Raw genomic sequence first — 17,435 nt, forward strand, 5'->3', positions numbered from 1 at the left:
AGAAGAAATATATCTCAGCATGGTAAATGCCACACATGGGGATCCCACAGCTAACATGATGCTCTATGGTGAAAAACTACCTTCCCTCTAAGATATGGAACAAGACAAGGATACCCACTTTTCTTTATCTTTCTTCATCAAAGTATTTGAAGTCCTTGCTGGAGCAATTAAGCAAGAGAAATAGAAGGTATCCAAATTGGAAAGAAAAAAGAATTGTCACTCTTTGCTGTCTACATGATCCTATTTTAAATAAAATCCTAAAACCCCCACTCCCCCCAAAAAAGAACTCGTGATACAGTAAAGTTGAAGGATAAAAAAAATCAACACGGGGGGTGGGAGGGGGGCAAGAATGGAGGAAGGAGGGACTGTATAGAGGGAAAAGAGGGATGGGAAGGGTGGGGGGGGGAAGGAAAAAAATAACTGAATGAATCAAACACCATTACCCTATGTAAATGTATGATTACACAAATGGTATGCCTTTACTTCATGTACAAACAGAAACAACATGTATCCCACTTGTTTACAATAAAAATAAATTTAAAAAAGAGTATACAACTAACATCACAATCCTGTTTTAGAATAATCCTCCCCCCCCAAAAAATGGTCTCTCATGTATTTTTGCAAACAATTTTTTTAATATACCCACAATTTCTAGCCAAAAAAAAAAAAATCAACACACACAGACAAAATAGTTTCTATACCCTAACAAGAAACTATTTGAAAAAGAAATCAAGAGATCAGTCTCATTTATAAATCACCAAAAAATAAATAAAATAAAAAAATAAAACCTTAGGAATAAATTTAACCAAGGAGATGAAGGACCTGTACATTAAAAACTATGAAATACTGATGAAAGAAACTACAGACACAGATAAATGAGAAGATCCATGTTTGTGGACTGAGGAATCAATATTGCTGATATGTTTATATTATCCAAATTCATCTACATATTTAATGTAGTTAAGATTTAATGCAGTTCTTATCAAAATACCAATAAAATTTTTCATAGAAATAGAAAAAATCCTAAATTTCATATGGAATCATAAAAGAAACAGAATATCCAGGACAATCATGAAGAAAAACAACAAAGCTGGGAGCATCTGGGGAGGCATCACACAACCTGATTTCAATCTGTACTGCAATGCTAGAATAATTAAAACATCATGGTACTGGAAAACAAAAAGAGACACAACCAATCAATGGAACAGAAGAGAAAGACCAAAAATAAACTCATACACGTATGGCCAAATAATTTTCAACAAAGGTGCTAAGAATATACAATGAGAAAAGAATGTCTTTTTAATAAAGGATATTGGGAAAAATGGGCATTTATGTGCAGAGGAATGAAATAGGGCCATTACTCACATCATATATACAAATCAAATAAACTCAAAATGGACTAAAGACCTAACTACCTGAAAAAAAACAGTAGAAAAACATATGACATTGGTCTGTGCAATCTTTTTAATTTGACCCCAAGAGCACATGCAACAAAAGCAAAATTAGACAAATGGGATTACATAAAACTAACAAGGAAAGAACAATGTGAAGAGACAAACTATGGATTCAGAGAAAATACTGGCAAGCCATAAACCAAATAAAGGGATAATAGCCAAAATGCATAGGAATTCACACAACTCAACAGCATGAAAACAAAACACCCAATTAAAAAACAGGCATGGAACCTAGACATTGCTCAACAGAAGACATACAAGCAGTCAACCGATATATGACAAAATACTCAATATCTCTAGCTGTTTTAGTCAGCTTTTCTGCTGCTGTGACCAAAGACCTGACAACAACTTTAGAGGAGGAAAAGTTCATTTTGGGGCTTATGGTTTTAGAGGTCTCAGTCCATACTGAGACAGCCCCATTCCTCAGGGCGCAATATGAAGCAGAAATGATGGCAGAATAGTATGGTGAAGGAAAGCAGCTCAGGACATGACAATCAGGAAGCACAGAGTGAATTCACCTCACCATAACAAAATATAAATCCCCAGGGCACACCCATAATGACTCATCTTCTCCAGGCACACCCTACCTGCTTTCAGTTACCACTCAGTTAACTCCTATCAGGAGATTAACACACTGATTGGGTTAAGGCTCACATAACCCAATAGTCCCCTCTAAATCTCCTTGCATTGTCTCACACATGAGCTTTCCAGGGGACACCACACATATCTAAACCATAATACCAGTCATTAGGAAAATGTTAATCAAAATCACAATGACATAGCATCTTATATATTTTAGTATGGCTATAATCAAAAGGATAAAAGTTAGTGCTGGCAAGGATACCAAGAAAAGAGTACCCTTATACACAGTGTAGAAATGTAAACTAGTACAGTCATTATGTAATATTGTATTGAGTTTCCTCAAAACCTAAAACTAGAATTACCATATGATCCAGCAATCCTACTTCTAAGATCTGAAATCAGTTTGTCAAAGAAATACCTGTATTTCCATATTCACTGCAGCACTATTTATAATGCCCAATTCATGGAATCAACCTGGTGTCCATCAATAACTGCATGGATAAAGAAAATGTGGTACATATGCATAATGGAATAACAGTTAATTTTAAAAAGGAAGGAAATTCTGTCACTTGTAACAAGAATTAGAGAACATTAAGCTACATGAAATAAAGTACATGAAATAACTGAATGTGAAACACATTCTCACATGAATCTAAATCAACTGAACTCGTAGAAGCAGAAAGAATAGTGGTTACAAAGGCTGGAGGATGGGAGGTATGGAGAGTTGATGATCAAACGGTATAAAACTTCAGTAAGACAGAAGGAATAAGGATTTTTAAAAATTCCATTGCAAAATTATGAAGAACAGTGAGTTGTGTACTATATATTACAAAATTGGTAAAACTAAATTTCAAATATTCTCACCACAAAAAAATAAGTATTTGAAGGAACGGATACACTAATCATTCTGCATCATATTCATAAGTCATATCATCAATTATCCCACAAACATGTACAATTATAAATTATTAACTTATAATAATAAAAAAGACTACTTACTTCCTCAGCCTTTTCATTTCTTCCTTGGAAGAAATTCTTTCACTTTTTACCTTTCTCCAAATGTACTTCCATTAAGTGTATAAAATTTTCTTGTAAATCCTGAATTGAAGAAAATGAATTTTTATCTGTTCATAAGGTGTTGGGGGCTGTGTTATGTTGGCGGCGCCGGGATGGCGCCTGATTACATCGGCAGCGAGGAGGTTAATTGACATAAGCACACTCAGGTGATTTTCTCGTCCATGCATACAATGTATGTGCATGTGTTCTCGAGCACTAATTGCCTGCTCCCAGCATCTCGCCTAATCTTTGCGTAAGAGGCGTGGCCCTGCTCTCCGCCTCCTGGAGGTGATATAAGCGTAGGCGGAGAGAGACAGAGACACAGCAGCCATTAGCAGGAAAACAGCAGAAGAAGACACACGCGCAGCAGTGAGTAGGGGCAGCGGCGGAAAGCAGATCGCGGAACGGAGAACTGAGACGCATCACTAGGGCACCTTGGGTGGACGTACCCTTAGTTCACAGGATGCAGGACTTTAAGGTGTAGCAAGTCTCTTCCTCTAAGCTCTAAGCAAAGCTTGTCTTTCTCTCAAAGTTTCTCTCTTAAGCAAAGTCTCTTTCTCTCTGATAAGTGGGCTCTCTCTCTCTCTCTCCTCTCAAAGCAAGTAAACCTCATTTCCTCTATCCTCTATAAACACGCAAGAAAGCAGTGCCCTAAAGAGAAAGATAGAAGTGCCTCAGTTTCCACTCCACCACCCATAAGACCCGTGCAAGTTGTTGCTGCAAGCGGTCACAAATATCCATGGATTTGGAACCGCAAAGAGCCAGCGACAATAAGGTAAGTAATTTGGGTTATAAAAACGAGCAAAATACACTCATATTTTAGGATTATAATTTTACTAGCAACCCTTACTTCTTAGTATTCCTATATACTATTCATCCAGTTTCCGTTCCCCTGTTGTTAACATCTTACACTACCATAGTAGGTTTGCCAAATCTAAAAAACCAAGTATCCTACTCCAGGCAGGTGGCTGGATGAGGTATACTTAAACTAGATGGTTTATAAAAAACAAAAATTGATATCTCAGTTCTGGAACCTGGGAAGTCTAAGATTAAGTAGGATGCCAGCAGATTCAGTGTCTGGTGAGGCCCTTCTAGTGTCCTCCTCTGTCTGAAGAAGCAAGCTAGCTCTCTTGGGTTTCTTCTATAACGGTACTAATCTCATTCATGAGGACTCTACCCGCATGACCTAAATACCTCTCAGTTTCCACCGCCTAATACCATCACCTTGGGGGAAAGATTTCTAATATCAATTTGGGGGCAGGGTGCAAAAACACTCAGACCATAATAGCAACATCAGTATATTAATAAAACTTTGAAATGCACTCGAATTTCACTTATTCTTCCACTAAAGTCATTTTTTCCTTGCAGAATACAATCCAGGTTATCACATTGCATTGTTGTTATGGTCTCTTTAGCCTCCTCTGCTCTGTGAATTTCCCAGCACTGCCTTTTTCCAAATTATGTGAAAGCTTTGAGATTAATGGCCAGCTATTTTCTAGTGTCCCTCGGTTTAGGTTTATCTCCTACATCTCTTATAATAAGCATGATTAGACTGGGGAGATCAAGACTATAGGTTTTTATACCCATAGATAAGTGCCCTTCCCATCATATCACACTAAGAATTCTGTATATCATAGTAACATGACTTGTCCCTATGATTACTTGGTTAAGATAGTGTCTGTCACTTTCTTAACAGTAAAGTTCCTATTTTTCCCTTTACCTACTCAATTATTTGGAAGCAAGTCTAGCCCACAACTCAAAAGGGAAGGTGCCAGGAGTTTAATTTTGAAATAAAGTTCTGCTTGGACTGGTAGGCATTTGATCTGAAGGAATTTCATTTATTTATAGTAAAAAGCTGAAGACAGAAAAGGTGAGTGAAGAGGATGGGAAAACTAGTAGCTTTCCAGTCATTTCCCAGACAAGGATTTCAACCTAAGGATGATATTTCGATCAAAATTGTCTTCTTATGAAGTTGTATGACTTTGGTGGTAGATAAGTAGCTTCTCCAGTCTCTAAGAAAGCAACCAAAAGAAACACAAAGAAGCAGCAGGAAAACTGCAAATTTTTGCTTCCAAGGAACTAGAAGAAATGTGAATCTCAACCCATGACACATGAGGAAGGGCTGCCAAACTTAGAGAAAGTACACAGGATGCAGGAAGACAATGAGAGAGGATGCCCGTCCCCACAGCTCTCAGGTAAATTTAGCAAGAGAAAAGATATCATATGAAAGGCAAAATTAGAAAACTAGTTTATGAAAATTAAAAAAGAGGTAATACAATTTCCACCATTTACAGATGTAATTATTTTCAATGGCAATTGAAGAAATGCATTAAAATGTTGCAAATAATGAGAATTCAGTAAGATAGTTAAGCATAAATTTAGCATAAAGGAATAAATAATCTGATAGTGAAAAAAGACAATTTATATAATATCAAATGATAACATGATTTTAAAAACTATTATTTAATAGTAATATTGATATTCCTAGTACAAATAATCAATAGCAGGATATCGATTCTAAGTTACTTCCTGATTTAACATATAACCGCAAAGTACAAAAATAATTTTGAGGAGAGACAAGAAAAACTGATTTCATATTTATACAGAAAAATAAATCTACAAAAAGGCAAGATTATAGGGATGGGAAACTGATGAGTGGTACACGACAGGGAGCAGATTTTACTACATAAGTTAGAAGATAAATCAAAGGGAAAAAGAAAATAGCCCACAAGAAGAGACAAACATTCTGAAAATGAAAAGTAATAAAGGAAATTAGTTATATCAAAACACAGTTCTATAATAATCTAAACAGTATGATACTGGTAGGATGAGACAACAGATCCATGAAATCAGCCACAAATTCCAAAATATACCCAAATTTATAAAATAATTTAGTAAATAATATTTGAAATGTGGAGATTAAAGACAAGTTTTAAATACATGCTGTTGGGTAGGACTCTGGAAGGGGGAAAAAAAAGCGTTTCCCCATCAATCTTTTATCAAAACAAATTCAAGATGGATTCTAGTCCATCTCAAGAATATAAACTTGAAACATTTTTTAAAACTCTAAAATAAAAAAGGGGGAAATTCTTTTATAGTCATTGAATAAGAAAACTCTTATAACTATGACACAAAAATGTGGAAGCCATAAAAGATAAACCATCAATACAAAAATAAAAATCTATCTGTGTAAACTTAAAAGCTATTTGTGTAAATAATGTATCATATGCTACCAATTAATTTAAAAAACTATATAAATAAGTTTACATGATAGAGATTTGGGTCTACTTTTTCTTGTAATAGGCACAGGGTCTAATGACTAGATCCTTGTTCCACTTTGAGTTTTGTGCAGGGTGAGAAAGATAAGGGTTTAATTTCATTTTGCTACATATGGACTTATAGTTTTCCCAGGACCATTTGTTGAAGAGGTTATTTTTTTCTCTAATATATGTTTTTGGCACCCTTCTCTAGTATGAGAGGACTATATTTATGTAAGTGCAAGAAGTAAAATCAAGAACCAATAAATGGGATGATATCAAACTAAAAAGCTTCCTTATAGCAAAGGAAACAATCGAGAAATGGGAGCATTAATCACTAGGAAATATAAAGAACTCAAAAAACATTAAAAAACAAATAGCTCAATAAACAAATGGGCAAAGAAAACTGAACAGGTACTTCACAGAAGAAATATAATTTGTCAACAAATACATGAAAAAATGTTTAACATCTCCAGCAATTAAAGAAATGCAAATTAAAACTAAACTGAGATTTCATCTCGCTCCAGCCAGAATGGAACACAAGAAAGAATAAATGTTGATGAGGATGTGGGGAAAAGGGTACACTCATATATTGCTGGTGGGACTGCAAATTGGTGCAACCACTCTGGAATGCAATATGGAGATTCCTCAGAACACTTGGAATGGAACCACCATTTGACACAGTTATCCAACTCCTCAGCATATATCCAAGGGACTTAAAAAAATCAGCATACTGCAGTGACATGACTATGACATGGCCACATTAATGTTTATAGCTATGGAACCAACCTAGGTGCCCTTCAGCAGATGAACTGATAAAGAAAATGTGGTATACATACACAATGAATATTACTCAGCCAAAAAGAATGAAATTATGGTATTTGCCAGTAAATGGATGGAACTAGAGACTATCATGCTAAGTGAAATAAGCAGCCAATTCCAAAAAAACCAAAGGCCAAATGTTCTCTCTGATATGCAGATGCTAACACACAATGAGGGATTGGGGGAATAGAAGCTGAAGTTCACTGGATTAAAGGGGAATAAAGGGAAGGGAGGGAGGATGGGAATAGGAAAGATAGAATGAATCTGACATAGCTTTCCTATGTTCATATATGAATACATGACCAATGTAATGCCACTTCATGTAAAACTACAGGGGAGTTACACTCCATTTATGTACAATATGTCAAATACACTCTACTGTCATGTGTACCTAAAAAGAACAAATTTTAAAAAAGTAAATAAAGGCAAAAAAAGAATAGAAAAGGAGAAAACAAAATCTCTCACTTTTTTTTTACTCCATTCCAAAGATTTGAAGGCAGCAGTAGACTATATTACATGAGACCATGTCTTTGTTTTTCTATGCAACTCATTTAGACATTAGATTTCAAAAGTCTAGTAGATTTAAAGCAAATTCATAGGATGCCAGAGAGCATGAATGACATAATATCTGAACAGCAATTCTGTTCCTCTTTTGTTACCATTGTTGTTTTAATGGCTTTGCATTACAAATCTTAAAAGTAAAAAAAAAAAAAAAAAAAGAAAAGAAAAACCACCACCACCAAGAAAAAGAACTGTATAAATGTATATACTTGTAAATGTATATGGACTAGCTATAGAAAGGCACTAAATACTGCCAGCAATGACTGCTTCTGTGGAAGGAGGAAAGGAGACTGACTAGAAGTCTGCATTGTTTGTGTATAATTACCTGTTTTAAAAATTTGAATGAAATAATTTTTACATTGTCTGCTCTGAACTATTAGCCTGAATAAGCTAGCACAAACCATAAAATATGTTCCTCACAAGAAAAATATGATCCAATTTAGCAATAACACACGTAACAGATCCTAGTCCAATGCTGATACACAAAAGGTGCTTTTAATAGGAAGCTATTATTTGCCACTTTTCCTACAACACAAATAACTTTAAAAACATGTCTGTAGAATTTTCAAAGTTGGGAGTCCAACACATATGGTACCACTGTGTGCTCTATCATAAAAGATTTCACTTTCCAAAAATAATTTCGCTGGTCAACATTCAATTAATTGGAATCTTTTAAATAACTGTCATTTAAGCTGTTCAACATCTAATCATATTCTTTTGCATTTACATTCCAAGCCAACTGCACTGCTAATTCTGAAATATGTCCTTGCTTTGCTCATGCCTTTGAAGACACTATTTCTTCTGCTGAGATACCTTTACCCCACCTCTACCTATTAACTGATCCTTGCTACTTGGGCCAGCTCAAATTCTACCTATTTACAAAGTGCTCCGCAAACCATGTGGACAAGTTTATTGTACATACACAATAAGAAAGGAAACAAAAGATACAGAAAGATACAAAGGCAGAATGATTAATTTAAAAAGTTATTTATTAAACAAGTTAAATACAACTAAAAGTATACTTAAAAGTTTAACACTACTGGATCCCTTTTGAAATATCTAGGGAACAAGTATCTTGTCAAACTTTTTAATGACACGGGAAATAATAAAAAATCAAAGATACAAAAAGCATTCTTAAACAAACAATAAAGCACATGGTAAACCCAGAAGAAAAAATAAAAACACATAACCACACAGACTATTACATCATGAAATCAAAATGTTTGACATGTTTGCAAATGCTTCTGGTACACTCACATGAGGACTGAATTGTCCTAGTCTAATTTAATAAACAACATATAAACTCACCTTACGGTCATACTTTGTGTTATATTATTTTAGAAAGAATACGTGTTGGGTGTGTAAATTGTCCACATCTAACAAAACATTTTACATATGAACCTATTCATTTATACATAATGGAAGACAACACAAAACTTATAATTTAAGCATCTTGATTTGAGAACAACTGTAGATTTGGTAGTTCTGTTAAATTCCAACATCATAATCACCAAATGTGCTATCAAAAGATAGTTATTCCAATTTTTGTTAAAAAGAACTTCTTCCAAAAATTGTATTATTTCAGGATAAAAGGAAATACAACATATTCTTTGTTCATAAATTACGGTGCTTCGTTTCTACTGTTAACACAAAAAACAGTGCAAGAGGAAGACGCCTATAGAAAAGCCTCTGTCTTTTCAGTAGTTTCAAATGGCGTCATACAATATTTCACTGGAAATAGTGGTTACACCACAGATTTGGCAGTTGCTTCTGTTTAAACCATAACTCTGCCCCATAACATCCATCAAAGGCTTTCAAACATAATTGATTTTGGCAGTACACATGGAGATCATGATGTGAATGAGGACTGCCCAATGGATACGAGTGCTTTTGTAAAAAGAAGTTTGTTCTGTGTGTCTGCGTGTTTTAAGTAGGAAATGGGTGATGAAACAGTTTATTCAGAACCATAAAACACATCTTCCTAATTAAATCTCAATTGTATAAATAATATAAATCAAATGTCTAAAACTTAAATGGATTCTGAATTTATGTAAGAGAAGCAAATCTTTTCCTGCCTTTTATCATTCTCCACAGTGGATAAAGCTTTAGTTATATGCATTCTTCTGGACACAGAGGGAAAGGGCTCTTTGTCCCTTTTTCAGTCTGAAAGAGAGGAGAACGAGCAGACCTGCCACTGGCAGGGCTGGAGTAAGTGAAAGGATCCTTGTCCTTTTCTTTGCTGTCATGCTTATGCTTGTGTTTGTGCTTATGTTTGTGCTTCTTCTTCTTTTTCTTATGCTCATGGTGATGGTGGTCACTGTGTTTGGAGGATGTAGATTCCTTAGTAAATACTGAGAGTGGAGCTGTTGCCACTGGATGCATACTCATCTCCAAAGGCGATTGTTCTTTACCTTTAAGATTAAAAATACCAAATGAATTCCTGTTGATACTGAGGAAAACAAAACTAAAATAAGAGGAAGCTGATGACAGTATTATGAAAAGCAGGATTCTTAAGTACTTATCATTTCCATCAGGAATGAGAAGTATCAAGAAGACATCCAACTAATTATACAAAATGTTCAATATTTTGGACATGCAGTTGAATATTTGTTTCTTATAGTTTATACAAATTATGATATATACCAATATATTTATACTGAAAGATGACCAAATTATCTTTCAATATTTTTAAAGTATTACAAAGAAACAATAAGGATTACATGTATGTTATACTTTAGGACCTACATTGGTCAATGAAAATATAACTCCTTCTAATTCAGTTCTGCCCTAATGTATTATAGGTAGAAATGGCAGTATCTGATTTGTGCCTTTTAAAGATCCATACACACACAAACATGTTAGTTACTGACAATGATATTTTAGTGAAAACTGAACATTCTTATAGTCCCTTAACACAATTTCTGGGAATAGATGGGCAAAAGTAAACTCTTTGAGAGGATTCATAGACACAGTTTAATAAACCCAGAAAAGGCATAGTGTCAGTGAAAAAGAAAGGAACACAAGAACTGGGAGATTCTTGCTCTAGACTAGGTTACCCTGTTAGTCTTTAGTGTACTTTATCTCTCTGAGCAGTTAATACCACGTCTAAAAATCTAGACAGAACATTCTCTCCAATTCTAACAATCTACCAAACTAGGACTCTATAGTAGTAGTTCCCAGATTTTGAGTATAAGAATTTGCTTCTTGTCCTTAGACCATGCTCTAAAAAACAATTACCTCTCATGTTGCTTCAGGTTAATGACACTGCATTACATGCAGCCAACTAAGGAAAAAGTCCAGATTCATCTCAGATCCCATCACTTTCAGATCTAACTGGTCACTAAGTCTTGTTCATTCTCACAAGGCTCTTTTAATCTGTCCCCAGTCCAATCCTGTCTGCAACTGTATTAATTCAGACCACCTCATCTCATCTGGATTACACCAATAATCTCCTATTAACAGATTCCTCTGCCTGAAGTATTTTACACCCTAACCATACTTTATACAGTTGCACAGTAGTGTCAATTTTGCCCTTAAGGAGGTTATTTGGCAATATCTGGAGACATTTTCTGGTTTTCACAACTGGTATGGTAATAGAAAATGTAACTTGGCATTGTAACTTGGTATTGTATGGTCAGAGAACAGGGATATTGCCAAATGTTCGATGTATAATCCTCCACCCCACAACAAAGAATAATTATGCCTGAAGTATCAATGATGTCCAGGATGGCAAACCCTGTTCCATAGTAATCTTCCTAAAAACAAAGCTGAACATGATATACACTTAAAATGTCAGCTGTTTCAACAGACAAATAAAAGCCTGGGGCTATAGTGTAGGAGTCTCCACCACTACCTCCCCCCAAAAAATCTAAGATTTTCACTAAAATAAGCTTCAGTGCAACTGTTTATATTTTAAAAAGTATTTCTCAGCACAAATTCTGATCCAAACCAGTTCTAAAACCATCATTTTCAACAAAGTAGAAAATTTTCTAAAAATTATACTGTAGCACTAATTTTACTGACAGTTCACAATGTGTCCTGAAGTTACCTTTCCAGCCTTATCTTTCACTCTCCCTCTAGGCCAGAGAGAATATTTGTAAATATTATTTCCTTCTGCTTGGAATAACCTCCCCTTATTGTCTGGCTCACATACTCATTTACCAAATATCAGAAACTACAGGGGAACTAGGAAAAATAGTCAATGGATGGATCTCAGCTCTTCTGGAGCTTACAAATCAGGAAAGAAAAAAGAAAGTACACAGGAGTTAAAGAAACAGGAGCCCACAGAGGACTTAAATTAGTTTGGAAGCAGAACCAGCGAGGCAAAGTTCCCCAAGAAGTAACAGTAAAGATGTAACTTAAAGGAGGGGTTAGGATAAATAGGGCCACCTTAGTCTCTTTAATCATTTAAAACTTAGTTCAAATGTCTCTTTGGGATATTTCTCAATGTTGACAATAAATTAGTTCTCTCCATTCCCATAATACAGATAAGGAAATTAAGGCAGTGAGATTAAGAAATTTGCCCACGGTGGTACTGGCAGATCTGAGCTACAAACCCAAAGAGCATGATTTCAAAGTTTCCTCTCTTATCCTTTATGATATGGTGCCTACCTGCATGCACCATATTTCTAGAGTATTTCTCTTTACCTATTAGTCTCTTGGATTAGACTGAAAGTTTCTTGAGGATAGGGAGGTCTTTTTCCTCTTCGTGTTCCACTGTATCTGACATCCCTTACCTGAACCCACCCCTGACAAAGCTTGCCAAACAAATTAATTAATTAATATAACGAAATTATGTAGTGTTTCTTTTCAAATAAGATGTCAGTTGAACTTAGTCGTTATATAATTTGAGGTTCACTGGTTTTGATGGGAGAAGTACAAAAACTATTATAGTAAATAAAATAAAGGTCCATTAACAACTAAACTATTAGTTTTTGCAACTAGTATTTACTCACTACTGTACGTACTTTCTTTGTAACTGGCATGGTTCCAATATTTTACAACAAATGAATAAGTGAGACAAAGTTTCTGCTTCACAGATTATTCACATTTTACTATCACAATTTTTTTTTTTAATAATTTCTTTTTGGAAAGTTAACACTAGTACAACTGAAAAAGATAAATAATTCTTTCTGGGGAGAAGCAAGTTAGGGGTATCTGTATCTTCTGTAATAACTGGTACCTAGATATTCACTAGAAAAAGAGAAAAATTCAGAGATTATCTGATTGATAGTTTTATCACTAAAATGCTATCTTAATTTCAGTTTTAAATTAGTTAAATGGATATGTTCCCAAAACTATTAATATGGGAAAACAGCTCCACGCCTAACAGAACAAAAAACCAGGCGATAATGAGAAGTAATGAGACTTGAAAGTCTCAAACAATTTAGCTTCCAGTTTATCATTTAGTTATTCTATATAACAGACTTCTGCAACTTTCTAATTTGCTGTCTGTACTTCTGGGAGACTGAGGTCCTTTTCTGGCTTGGAAAAAAGTTTCATCATCGAATTTAAGTACCTGCCAAGCTACTTGGATTGCAGAAAAGCCAGTTATTATACTGGAACCTGTAGTTCCCAGCAAAGGCAAGTTCCAATGAACAACTGAGTACTGTGGTGTATGTAGACTTTTCCAAGGAATACTTAGAACCACTTTGAAAGTGTTTCCAATCACTTATTTGCAGGTCCTAAGAGTTTACACTAAGGATACACTGATCACAAATTTTGTACTTTATTTGATTTAAATGGGGTCTATTAAATAATGGATTAGCTAGTCCAAGGATACAGGTGTTAGGAACCAAGGCTCTTAGGACAAACATCTGATTCCAAGTCTGAGGCAGAATACTTACGAGATAAGACTGAAATTTCAGGTATAGTAGGAAAGAAGTTAAAAGTCTTGCCAAACAGACTCAAGAGTCAGTTAAAGAGGGCTTTACTGTCCAAAGACAAATTGAACACTGATAAGGCTAATAATTGTAATAGTCTCAAAGGTCTGACTGAGGATGCTAGTCAACCAACTCATTATTTTAAAACTAAGTTTATCATTTTTAAAATTATTGAATAAATAGAATCAAGTATTTATTTTGACTTTTCTAAGTGATTGATACCACTGGGTATAAATGAGGAAGAATTTAGCTTTATAGTAGTAGCAGATGAGTGGATAAAGGAAATGTGTTATATATACAACATGCTAAATGAAATAAGCCAATCCCAAAAAACCAAAGGCTGAATGTTTTCCTGATATGTGGATGCTAATTCATATTAAGATCATGGGGATAGGGAAAAATAGAAGTACTTTGGATTAGACAAGGGGAATGAAGGGAAGGGAGGGGGAATGGGAATAGTAAAAGATAGCAGAGTGAATCAGATATTCCATGTACATACATGATTACATGGCATGTAATCTACATCATGTGCAATGTAATTCTACATCATGTGCAACCAGAACAACGAGAAGTAATACTCTATATATGTACAATATATCAACATTTTTAAAAAAGATGCTCTTGGGGGAGGAAAAAGGGAAATACTAGGGACTGAATTAGAGCAAATTATATTCCTTCCTTCTATAAATTGTCAAAATAAATTGTAATGTTATGTATATACAAGAAGAATTGTATTGATTTTTCTAAGAAGAATCAATAAAAAATGTGCTCTTGCTTTTTTTTTTAAAAAAAAGAAGTAGCAGATGAGGAAGAATTTTGCTTTATAGAAACAATCCAGCTTTTAAATAAAAATGGAAGATGAATTAGAGTATCACCATCTTGCAAACCCTCAAGGAACTAATGGATTTACAACCTTGAATATTTACAGTGGTTAACCTCATGAAAAAGAGTTGGCCTGATACTGTATGTTGCAAGATGGGAGAACACACCACCACCTACAAACATGAATCCAATTGTGCTCCTAGATACAACTACAAATTTACAGTAATTATAGAGAATTCTCATATGTAATTGTACCAGTTATACAAATAGCAAAATATAGACTTAAAAAAATTACAGATTAAAAGCCTGATTTCTTTAACAAAAACACTGTAAGCTACAGTGGGAAGGGGCCCTGAAGAAAGAGAGAGGGATGGGAAATTTTAGATTAGAAAGAATATATTAGCAAATTTAAATGTGGACCTTACATGGACACTGATATAATCAAATAAATTGTTAAAAACAAAAACAAGCACATCTATAAGTCAATCAAAATTCAAACAAATTAGGTATTTAATGGTATAAAAATTGCATCTGATTTCATCTAGAAGTGGATTCTGGGCATAAAATTAGACTATAGAAATAAGACAGCCCTTAAACCATGATATATCACATTTAAATTTAATAGGAAGCTTTTAGAAACCAAAAATGGTTGAATTTAGTAGTATATAATATTTTGCCTCATTTTATCACTCTAAATGATATCCAGTACTAATGAATCAAGCTTGCACTTAGAACTACATGAATAAACTTTCACTGATGATTTCACCTTACTAATTAAAGATACCAGAAAGGTGTTGACCTTTTGTGTATCGTTTCCCAAATTCAGCCATATAACTTTCTCATGGAAATGTGTTGCATAAAAACCTAGCTGAAAATCTTAAAAAATAAATAAATAAATTTTTAGGTATCATAATTTTATTGTGCTTGTGATCCTTAAAAGTTTTATCTTTTAGATACATACTAAATTGTGAGTGAAATGACAGGATTTACTTCAAAATAGTTCAGAAGGGTATAAATGAGTAAGAGTACAGATTAAACAAGACTGAACATGAAATAATCATTGTCAAAACTAAGTTAAAAGATAAATGGAGTTCATTAAACTAGTCTGATTACTTTGCAATTTTCCATAAAAAATTGTTTCTTAAGAAAAAGTGGGGGGAAGGGGAAAAAATAACAGAACAAATCAAACAACATATGAATTTACAAATCATATGTAAATTTATGATTTTTAATTAAAAGAAAAAAAAGAAAAAAAAGTAATTAGGGTAATTAAGCAATATATATGAAAATGTTAAACGGTCATATCTTTGATCTAGAAAAGTTCATTTATAGAAATTTATACAATTAATATGTTCATGCATATGTGCAAAAAAGACATGAACATGGAGAAATTGTTTTTAATAGCAAAACATCTGACAACATGTTATACTATCACTACAAAAAAAGGTTAGCTCTTTGTTCTTCAATTTTTCATTTGTTATAGACAATGCATACTTCTTATTTGCTTTTTCTCTATCCCTTCTGAAAAACTTCTTTTACCAGGTCTAATTCAAGGTGATAAGAAGTACAATTTCCTTCCCATGTGGATAAAGAAACTGTGGTATAATACACAATGGAATATTATTCAGTCATAAAGAAGAATACTATGGCATTTGCAAATAAATGGATGGAACTGGAGAATGCTAAGTGAAATAAGCCAAGCCCAAAATACCAAAGGCCAAATGTTTTCCCTGGTAAGTGGAAAATGATATATAATGGGGTGGGGGGTGGGGAGAGATAGAAGAATGGAGGAACTTTAGATTATGTACAAAGAAATGAGAGGGGTATGAAAAATGGTGAAATGAGACAGATATCACCACTACCCTATGTACATGTATGATTATATGAATAGTTTAAATCTACATCGTGTACAACCATAGAAAGGAAATGATGTACCCCGTTTGTGTACAATGAATCAAAATGCAGTCTGTAAAAAATGAAAAATGAAAAAAAAAAAAAAAAGAAAAACCAATTAGATTTAGGACACATGAATTTACTTTCACAACAGTAGACCCAAGGACTCTCTCTGATGAATATTAATCATTCCCTGGACAAAAATTTACACATGATTTTAGGGGTTTACAAGACGCTTAGAAATTTGAGGCCTGCCCAGTTAGGCATCACTCATTTTTATGCTAATGAAAATCCATTTAGTGACCTAAAATATGTATTTCTATTTAAGATAGCAGACAAATCAAAAGAAAAAAATACACACAATTCAAAATACAACAGTTTTCCTATTTCATGTTATAAAGACAGAACAAAAGACATATTCAGAGTTTTATTGTTCTGAAAAATCTTTCCCAAAGACCAAATAAAATATACCACGGATAAGGGTTATTGCAGTAAATTTAACAATTACAAAACAACCTCTTTGAGGCACTTACTGTAAGTTTAATGTGGAAGATTTTCAGCTTACTTGATAAAAGTGCTGCAGAGAAACAGTGAATAATCTGCTAATTAATCTATTAAATCAGTTCACATTAAGTATGTGTTTAAATTAATTCAAAACCTTCAGGTTCTATTAGGAAAGGTATGAAGTTTTATTTTTTAAAATGCTTTCACACAATATAAAAGTAAAGTGTTTGATTATATCATTAAGATTTAAGGATAAAAAGATCAAAGTTGTTTCCCTATAGGGAAATTTTCCAAGCTTTAAAAAAAAAAGTTTTAACTTAAAAAATTCGAGCACTAGAATTGTGTTCTGATTTACACAAGAAGCATTGCATAATAATATAGCAAAGTTAAGCAGCTGCAGGAACTTCTCTTCCCCACAGAAACCACTAGGAAATTCCCTTGCTCCTTGTTTCCCTCAGCTTCCTCTCCGCTTCATCACTATAAACCCTACAGCAATCTGGACATAGTCCTGTCACCTCGCCTTTGTAGTGGTGGAGAAGAAGCTGCAGTGAACGTAAGGGAGGGGCTTTAGTAGGTTCGGCCTATTATCAAGAGGACCATAC

At 34.1% G+C, this 17,435-nt stretch overlaps 1 protein-coding gene across 2 annotated transcripts in view; it reads right to left on the bottom strand.

Annotated features, from left to right (window-relative positions):
- Window positions 1-8,703: 8,703 nt before the first annotated feature.
- TAF2 (TATA-box binding protein associated factor 2) overlaps window positions 8,704-17,435 on the bottom strand; it is a 100,996-nt gene continuing 92,264 nt past the window's right edge. For both annotated transcript variants that reach the window (XM_079140496.1, XM_079140495.1), the window contains one exon: window positions 8,704-10,143. In XM_079140496.1, the coding sequence (XP_078996622.1) occupies window positions 9,842-10,143 (302 nt within the window). In that variant the 3' untranslated portion in view covers window positions 8,704-9,841. The remainder of the gene's footprint in view (window positions 10,144-17,435) is intronic.

Source organism: Sciurus vulgaris (assembly GCF_902686455.1).
Source record: "Sciurus vulgaris genome assembly, chromosome: 1".
Classification (NCBI taxonomy): Eukaryota; Metazoa; Chordata; class Mammalia; order Rodentia; family Sciuridae; genus Sciurus; species Sciurus vulgaris.